Source organism: Linepithema humile, chromosome 6, assembly GCF_040581485.1.
Source record: "Linepithema humile isolate Giens D197 chromosome 6, Lhum_UNIL_v1.0, whole genome shotgun sequence".
Lineage (NCBI taxonomy): Eukaryota > Metazoa > Arthropoda > Insecta > Hymenoptera > Formicidae > Linepithema > Linepithema humile.
This window is the reverse complement of record NC_090133.1, coordinates 534,056-543,126: the sequence shown is the minus strand read 5'-3', so window position 1 is coordinate 543,126 and position 9,071 is coordinate 534,056. Positions and strand designations below refer to the sequence as shown.

General features: G+C 35.6%; 3 protein-coding genes across 6 annotated transcripts in view; 1 reads left to right on the top strand and 2 right to left on the bottom strand.

The window, feature by feature from the left end:
* Positions 1–482: 482 nt before the first annotated feature.
* On the bottom strand, positions 483–2,734 carry qm (quemao). The gene is made up of 8 exons (XM_012368724.2): positions 2,490–2,734; positions 2,242–2,396; positions 1,901–2,045; positions 1,709–1,829; positions 1,493–1,632; positions 1,312–1,414; positions 923–1,196; positions 483–707 (listed from the first exon to the last, which is right to left on the bottom strand). The coding sequence occupies exons 1-7, from the start codon at positions 2,553–2,555 to the stop codon at positions 964–966; spliced, it is 963 nt and encodes a 320-aa protein (XP_012224147.1). The 5' UTR covers positions 2,556–2,734; the 3' UTR covers positions 483–707; positions 923–963.
* Positions 2,735–2,851: 117 nt separating this feature from the next.
* On the top strand, positions 2,852–7,987 carry Mvb12 (multivesicular body subunit 12-like Mvb12). The gene is made up of 8 exons (XM_012368723.2): positions 2,852–3,135; positions 5,384–5,526; positions 5,628–5,826; positions 5,914–6,058; positions 6,271–6,354; positions 6,432–6,774; positions 6,852–6,902; positions 6,978–7,987. The coding sequence occupies exons 2-8, from the start codon at positions 5,401–5,403 to the stop codon at positions 7,011–7,013; spliced, it is 984 nt and encodes a 327-aa protein (XP_012224146.1). The 5' UTR covers positions 2,852–3,135; positions 5,384–5,400; the 3' UTR covers positions 7,014–7,987.
* Positions 7,935–9,071, bottom strand: part of LOC105673228 (probable WRKY transcription factor protein 1) — a 31,234-nt gene continuing 30,097 nt past the window's right edge. For all 4 annotated transcript variants that reach the window (XM_012368715.2, XM_012368717.2, XM_012368719.2 and 1 more), the window contains exon 5: positions 7,935–8,983. In XM_012368715.2, coding sequence (XP_012224138.2) covers positions 8,546–8,983 — 438 coding nt within the window. In that variant the 3' untranslated portion in view covers positions 7,935–8,545. The remainder of the gene's footprint in view (positions 8,984–9,071) is intronic.

Sequence of the window (9,071 nt, the reverse complement as noted above, 5' to 3'; positions counted from 1 at the left end):
AATTCTAAATGTAAAAAATTCTTAGGTGCTTTGGTGCTATTTCAATTCTTGAACATCTCTCGTCCACGGTTGCTCACTAAAAACAGGTTTCAAAACTAGTTTTAATCGATCTCAGTCAAAAAGTTTCTGGAAAGTGTGCATATCTCGATTTCTAAATTGGCTACATTAAAATATAATACATGCACAGATTTGAATGAACATATCACATATTCGTAAAAAAGTTTTCATTACTTGTATTAAACTGTTATTTTTCGCGTTTTATGATGTCGCCTGCGGTTCCATTAGTATCTAAAAAAAAAAAAAAAGGTTGTAGGTCGCCTTTTACGATCAAAAGTGACAACTTACAAAGAAGAAAATTCCACAAGGACGTTGAGGTGCATAACTGGGTACTAACTAAAAAAATTTTTTTACACGAAAAAGTAGGAATATGGAAATTGGAAATGTGTTGAAAAGTGATTATGTAGAAAAATAGCCTGCAAATGTAACTTTTCTAATAGTATATTTTTTAAAATAATAGTTTCTCGGAAACTTCTTTGAGTCCCGCTCGTATATGTAATCGGCTATGGCACATACAAAGCCACATAAAGTCTTAATAACCCTAATAATTATTCAGTATACCATTAAATTACTGTGTGTACACATATTTGTTACAATATTAATAAAAATTTCCCAAAAATCCTCACTGCAAACTTATTTGTATACAGAAGCTGCAAAGATAAAGATTTCATTCTTAATATCACAGATTAGTAATCAGACTTTCTATTAACGCAATAAAATATGACGATTATTGATTCGTCTTGTTGAATATTACTGTTATAAATTATAATATTTATAATATTATAATTACACTGTATATATTATAATTTGTAATGATAATATTCTATTATAATCGTAATATGCAAAGAGTTATATAGAAACTTACACTTTACATAATAAAGAAATATATTATAACCAATTTTGAATTTAAAATGTTCCTGTCAAAGGATCCTTAGGCGCTTCTTTAGTGTCCCAGTTTTTGATTTCATCCAAAATCCTTATTAGTAGTGGGTTTCCTCCTAAACGTTCGATCTCAGCTCTTGCCTTCATGTCCAATTCCTCAAGGACACCTCTGGTGTACTTAAAGGAGCCAAATTTCTCTAATAACTTAATACAATGACGTTTAACTTCAATGTCCTTTGTCCGTTGTCTTAAAATACCTTCATTGAAAATTAAGGAAACTTATATAAACTATATATATATATAGGTTTGGGTAAACAATATTTAGTAAATCAATTATTATTAACTAATAAATATTTTTCCTAGAAAGGATACTTATTATTTGCCTGTCATTGGGATTGGTTGCAAGTGCATGAATAATTGGAAAGCTGAATTTTCCCTCAGTCAAATCCTCACAATAACTTTTATTCTCGGTATACTGTGTAAAAAATTTAGTCATTTTAATTTAGTTATTTTAAGTTTAAATAAATTAAATATGTCAAATATTAATACTTACTTCAGAGAGGCACAAATTGCAGTAATCATCGCGTATTTGAAAGTACAATCCTAAGATAGCTACTAACGATGAAAAATCTTCTTCACAAGTTGAGAATAGTTTCATTAATCTTACTGCCAAGTTGAAGAGTCCGCCAGTCTCTGCATAATTATTTGTTATAATTTTTTCAGATGTAAAACTTTTTTAAATGTAAGAAAAGATTGTATAAACATTTACTCCTTATTGTCATAGTCCTATAATCCGCTTCACTTGGACAGATGAAATTATCTCTCCAAAAAATATCCATACCTTGACCTCTATGAAGTTCCAGCAATTGTTCCATATATACTTTTGTTGCCTGATAAAATAAAAACAGTAATTAGCTATAAATTTACATTTAATTATATTTATGTAACCTTGTGTACTTACAGCAGGATGTTGAAGGTTAACCACTCTTTCTAGAGCAATGAATAATACATAATTTGCAGCGCTTAAAGTGCTAGCAATCCCATAAACAGAATGAGCAACAGGAATACCTCTTCGCAAAATGGAATTATCCTGAATATCATCAATCCTGAGAAAAAATCACGAGATATTAATAATGTCACAAAGATATATACAAATAAAATTAATTAATTCAGTTTTGTAAATTATGAAAGTAGAAATAAAAATTATTTCCAACAGACATTATTATAAAAAATAGAATTGTGATAATTAGAATATGTAATTAGAACGAAATAAAATTTGCTGTATAGTAAATGCAAACTTACAGAATACTCGAGTTATGAAGCATATTTACAATTTCATCAATGGCCTGGAGTCTGTCATTAGATATTTTTAGCCAGTAGTTGAAAGCATGAGCTAATTTCGCTCTTATTTGCTTTCCGGGAACTTGAAGAATATATCTCATCGGTTCCAGCAGTTTCTACGAGAAAAGACATGACTTTTATGCGATTGTCGCGAAAAATAATATTTCACAGTATATTTAATTCTCTAAGACACATCGAAAAGGACTAACCTCATCCTCTTTTTCCTGGCCGCTCAGTGAATAGTAAAAATGATCGGTTTTATCTCCATCCATCATGTTTCCGACTTGTAGTGATGATATTGTATAATGTAAGTCGAAATTCTTAAACAATTACTTCGATTAATCAGAAGTGCGAAATGATAAATTCTAGCCGGATCGTGGCAACGATTACAACTGACAGCAGACATAATTCAAAGTTAAATACGAACACACACTTTCACAAGCACTGAACTATATATGCACTAGATGCATCTTCTCATATAAGTTCCCAACCAAGCTCACATGGAATGACGTAGAAGGCAGCAAGTTCGCTCTGTTTCTTTCCTTCCTAAACATCCAATCACGTCATTGTTCGAGGCCGAGGTGCGCCGAACGGTGCGTATTTTCGGGCAGTTTCGCGAAGCGCGTCATCGAGCGATGGTGGTACGGTTTGTCGCTTGTTAACGTCACTCGACTCGTCGTTCCTCACTCCGAAATATGAACGCCGGCGAGAGAAGTCGCACTCTCGTGCCGTCGTCGTCGTCGTGTCGTCGTCGCTGCGTCAGCGCAAAGTGCACGATCGTGTGAGGAAGAAGAAGAAGAGGACAAAGAGGAGCCGCGACAACATTGCGCGGAGTGCGAAAGGTGCCGCGGAAAGGTCAGCATCTATCGAGCGTCTCGAGAGGCGCGACGTCGCCTTCGAGGGCGGCCGATGACATGTTCGATCTAATCTTGACGAGAGCGGGCTAAAGTACACTAATACGTGTTAGACACATACACGTTGGTGTCCGTCTTTCTATCGACTTGCTTGCTCGAGAGCACGCCCTTGAACGGCGATGCCGGTCTCCTCCGCGATCCTCCCCTCTCGAATCCTTTCACGCTCCCCGCGTCGCATTGTGCATTGTGTCCGGCGTTTATCTATTATCATTTAACTATCCACTATCGCGTTCTACACTGTGCTAACACTTCGTGATCTTGGGCTTTATCTCTTTAATAGAAAGATTGCGTGTAAATATAAACATCCACCGTCCTTTATCTCCGTACTCCACATTTTACATGTAACCAAACATTTCGTTGATGAACAATTCTTTACGCGATAACAATCGTGAAAGAAAGTCTTACGTTTTTTAAATCGTTTCAACAAAGGGAAGTTGATTTCTGGAGCGGTTTTCACAGCCTCATCTTATATTCAAAATCATTTTCAGCTTGGTTTTAAAATACTAAAATACTACTTTTTTTTTATTATGATTTTTAATTTAAAACTATACTTTTGATCTTAAATGTATGATTGGAGGATGAAAACCACTCCGTCAATTGCCTTGTATCAATTTGCGCCTTTACCGGAAAACAATCAAAAACATCTGCGTGGATGTATCATCTGAAAAGTGCGTGTTACGCAGTTTTTCTCTTGCTCGTCACACTTGTCATTGTTTCGCAACGGCGAAGTGTCTGTGTCTTTCTGCATTGCAACAGCGGACACGATTACTGGCTTATGTGAGCAATGTATTTTCTTGCGACTACTGGCATATTAAACTATTTAAATGAATTGTAAGAAGTATTGGCTAATACGAATGAAATACCGATGTATTCCTGGACCGCGAACACGAATCATTTGCCAAATGACGTCATGCATTTATATATCGTCTGAAAACATACTTGGACAGTCAAGATTTTTTTAAGTCGCAAAAAATGTGTCCGGCATATTGAATAATTAATGACTATATAATAATGATTATATTTAATAAAAATTTTATAATATTTTATTCTCTATTTATCGTTTTTGTTGCTTTAAAATTGAGCGCAAAAACGTCATGCAACTCTCGTGCGATTTGCGTAGCATTAATGAATGTTTTAGTGTTGAGACTCTTGAAAATGAGAGGCTCTCAAGATCACGTAGTTCTAAAGGCCACTAAACTCACTTGTGAAATGTCACAACTACTAATGCGACCTCGCATTCTTCCACGAACACATGCTGTCGTGCCACTTTGCGTTCCTTCTCTTCATTTCGCCTTCCGCCTTCTCGGCTGTTCAACTCTGCCTGTTATCAATTCATACTACTCCATAATATCGTCAAAAGCGATCTGCCTTCTAATAGGATTTCGTATCGAGAAAGATTAAACTTTTAACCCAGCTTCGTTGCATAAGTTTGCTATTTAAAAAAAAAAAAAAAAATATTTATCGTCGCGCTAATCAACTTAATTAATGATAGCATAGAGAACTCGCGAGCTTCATTGATAGATCGTATTGATTGAACAATTAATCTGTCTTAAAATAAAACTTTTAAATAAAAAAAACAAACATTTCTGTCACTTCTGTGAATCTGTTTCTCTATCAAGCTGCATTGAATCAAGAGTGCAAGGTAGATTGCACCGAAGGGTTCAATGCTTTCACTACATCGCTGTATTAACGAGAGTTTCATAGTCGATTGCTTCGCACTCTTGTGAAGCGAAGAATGTCGGTCACATTGGTATTTTTGGAACGATCAGCATTTTACGACCCATCAAAAAAAGCTCGTGTTTGCGAATATGAACTTTTAAATACCTCATTATCTGCGATTGCGGTATAACGATAAAGCTTCTTTGTGCTATCTAATCTTACATTGACAAAAGTTTATCAAACGTAAAGCCAACAATCGTCAATAACAATAATTATTATAATTACAGTAATTAATGTTGATCCTTTTATCTTTTCCAATACAACCTGTTAAATATTCAAACAATATTTTATATTAATATCAATGTTGATAAGAAAAATATTAAATGTTAAAGAAATATTTAAAAATATTATAATCAATATTATAATACTCATAGTAAATATATAATACTTGATATTGTAAATGCATACATTGAGTTAATTGAATTGACATTCTTAGCGCTTTCTTGTCCTAATTGGAAATGAATTTTCAGATATCTGGATCGCAGCGATGTTAAAGAAAAGCAATTGTGCAATGTTGGTCCATCAGGTGTCGGCCGTTTTACCGGACGACAGGCCAATAACTGCCATCAGTGTTGTTGAAGACATAGATAAGTGTCCGCCGAATTTCACAGTGGTACGAACTCAGCGCTAACACGCTTAATTTATCCACTGGCATTTAATCTCTCTCTTTCTCTCGTCGCAGTGGCTAAAAATAATCAGTTACGTTTCATTAAGGTTTCGAGAACTTACGACCAAGACACCGACGCGGATTTATGGAGAGAGAGCGGATTATTTATCAAGAAGAAGGGCAGATATATCTGCTTCTCGAAGACTGAGGGCCAACCCGATTGCGTGGTTGAGGATATCATGGTGATTAATGAACGGGATACTCCGCCAGAAGGATACAACATGATTTCCTATACCGTGGACTCAAGTGAGTCTTTTTCTTCGTTAATTAACCTAACTATACTGCTAAATAAATCTACAAATGTTTACAAATAAACTGCGATGAACGTTACAGGGCAGAAGGCATGGCGGAAGAAACAAGTGTGCTATAAAATTAGAAATAAGGATTTGTGCACGAAGGCAGTTACGGATATTATAATATGCAGTAGGATAATTCACAAGGATTCCAAAATAGCACCTATCGGATTTTCGGCCGCTGGGTACGTCTTCCAATATCGCGGATTTAATTTAACTCCTAATGCCAATTAATATTTACTATTAATAATTTGATAAGTAATAAAAATGCAGTAATAAATCATTTATAAATACAATATTTTTCAGATGTGATGTAGTAAATAACTATGGAATTTATTGACTGTCAGAGATGTGCAGAATGCAAAAGACATCTTATATTATCTTCTTCTTTTTTCAGTATCATAAATGGTGTTCGTGTGTGCTGTAAGACAGTAGATATTACAAATATGAATTCGGATTCACAGTCATACGTTAATATAGAGTGAGTTTTTTTTTTCAAGTTAAATAAACACCCTGATTATATTATATGTGTTATAAATATTTAAAAAATATTTTTAGCTTACTACAAAGCACCTCCCCGAATCCTTCGAATGGAGCCCCTCATAGACCAGCCCCGGAAAGACCTCCAAAACCAAAGTTCTCACCAAAACCAGTGAATGGGATTTATCCGCACATCGGTAACACAACTAACAAAAGTGGCGATGAATTCGATCGAGATTACGAAGTTCTGAATCCTAGCGCGAGAATCAAGCCCACGAGGCCGGCGCCCCAACCGCCCACGGACGTGTCGCCGATCGCCGGATCAACGTCCGTTTACGGCACGCTTCCCGGATCGTCCGATCTCGACGGAGTTCCATTTACGCTTAATCCTCATCTTATTCTCCATTCTAACTCTCCCAATGTAAGTATAACAAGGTGAAACAAAAAATAACCGATTAATACATTTACTCCTACAATCAATACCTTCTATTTCAACAGAAGAAACTTCCTGTCATCAGAGTGTGGACACAGAAGGACTTGGACAAAGAGGTAACGTTTACATTTCTTTTCTTTTTTTTGCGAGTATGTTTTGTGATGTATAATCAACGCAACGACCTGTTACAGTTTTTTTATGACTTTCGCGCGGAGAGGGAGACTTGAAAGATGACAGACATGCCAAAATTAGCTCCTTGTGAATTATTCGAGCGATCCTTTCCTGCCGTATTTGTACACGTTCATACCTGCTGTTACATTAGCCAACAAGCGTAAATGGAGTGCCTGAACGAGTGATTTATACTAACTCGCGACAGAGAGAATGAAACCCGTACGACGCTTAAAATAGGGATTGTATACTATTTAAGAAGAAATAAGATAAAAATTCACTCGACACACGTTTCTTCTTTCACGCCCCACGTTTAGATTTTTATACCGGTGATAGCGTTGTCATATTTTTATAGAACCACGTTACTTTTTGATAAGTAGTAGAGATTATATATGTAAAATATATGTATACACACAATTGTATCATAATTTAAGATTTTTTGCGCACTTCAATGTCGCATGTCTACGCTTTTAAACTATTGTTATGATGCGAACAAATTACTATATTGAGAGTACTATAGCGTTCTCACGCTACATATTTAGTGTTAGCCACTTGACTGGACTCCGAATGGTGTTAATCACACCACCCTTGCCATCCAAATATTTATTTAAATGCGTATTGAAAGTGGTGAAAGTGTGCGTCCTAAAGTTGTTTAATTTACTGTTCTTTTTTTTTTAAACTCGAATGTTTCTCATGTATATATCAAAATGCAATTTTTCTTTATCTACAATAAAATATACTATTTTTTTGTTTATATACTTACATTCACATATTGTTGTAATTTTGTCTACAAGTATTTATAGTTGTATATACACATTAAACAAAAACATAATCCTTTAACGTTGATGAAATGCGACATTAGATTTTAATCTTCCACTCGATTTATCTCGCTGTTCTTATTGTCGATCAGATTTGTACATTATATGAGATTCCTTTCAATCGCATATGTGCACGCGAATGTAACTAAAGAAAGAAACCTGTATATTAAATAATAATTTAATAAAAAACAACATGGATGCAGAGTTATCAAATACATCGTAATATTCATTAAATGAGACAATAAAAAATAATAATTACCTTTTCGACAACGTTTTGTAATTTAAAATTTTATGCCAAAATTTAAAACAAGTGTCACATTCCTCACAAATACCGTACAAAGACTTATAAATAATTTCACAGCAGAAAAATAGTTAAAATTCGCATATTTTAAATATCTTACTGAAAAACAAATAAATTAATCACTGGAAGTGCGATTTTTTCAAGATTTGGGGTCTACGTGTACGTATATTTTATAGAGATTGTTTTAAAAATAATGTAATTTATATGATACTACAGATTAAAAGCGCGAGGAAATGAGGTCGCCCTTACTTACTTGTAATTTTAGAAAAGATTTCCTACTTTTCGACCGATACTGTATAAAGTTCCATTTGCACTTTAGAGATGAAAATCACGCGCTATGCACGAAAAATGTTTATTTAATGAACTGTTAGCGAATCGATGGATCAAAACCTGCTGAACTTTGCCTCGGCGAATTATCAGCCGATACGGCGTGACGAAAGATATTCTTGCCCGGCAAGATACTGGCTAATCGTCAGACAAAAGGCCCGGTCCAGTGCCTAACATGTGTCGTTCCCGCGTGACTGCCCGGAACCGTGCCGTGCCTCTCTAATACTGCCGTGGCTTTGATCTTGCTCTTGTATTTTACATCCTTCGGTTTCAGCATGCTCTTGTGATTGCTCAGCAGCCTCGACGGCGTGAGAATCGATTTATTGCTAAGGCCAGTCGCCTCCAGGAAGTGATCGTAGCCGCTGCTTCCGGTTTCACCGTTACCATTGCCATTGCTATTGCCAACACCGTTAGCAGGAACATTGTTGTTGTCTTTGGCGATGCTATTCTCATTCTGGCCGGCGTTGCTGAGCCCGGCGTGGCCCAGTCTTTCGGAGCCATCGCCCTCGAGCCGATCGGGATCGTCCGACAGATCGCACTCGTCCAGATTGAACTCTTCGAAGTTCTGCCGAATGTCGAAATCCTGGATAGAGGAAAAATTGTTTGCGATATTATACGTTTTAAAATTAAAGAAATTTTGGGAAATATCTCGCGCATTTTTCTCGTGAGAG

Excerpts from the sequence above, each read along its gene's own strand:
- qm (XM_012368724.2), bottom strand. The coding sequence starts at position 2,555 with ATGATGGATGGAGATAAAACCGATCATTTTTACTATTCACTGAGCGGC. Across the intron at positions 1,633-1,708 it reads TAGGACTATGACAATAAGGA|AGACTGGCGGACTCTTCAAC; the intron begins GTAAATGTTTAT and ends ATAATTATGCAG. Across the intron at positions 1,197-1,311 it reads CAATGACAGGCAAATAATAA|GTATTTTAAGACAACGGACA; the intron begins GTATCCTTTCTA and ends TTTTCAATGAAG.
- Mvb12 (XM_012368723.2), top strand. The coding sequence starts at position 5,401 with ATGTTAAAGAAAAGCAATTGTGCAATGTTGGTCCATCAGGTGTCGGCC. Across the intron at positions 5,827-5,913 it reads TTCCTATACCGTGGACTCAA|GGCAGAAGGCATGGCGGAAG; the intron begins GTGAGTCTTTTT and ends TGAACGTTACAG. Across the intron at positions 6,059-6,270 it reads ATCGGATTTTCGGCCGCTGG|TATCATAAATGGTGTTCGTG; the intron begins GTACGTCTTCCA and ends TTCTTTTTTCAG.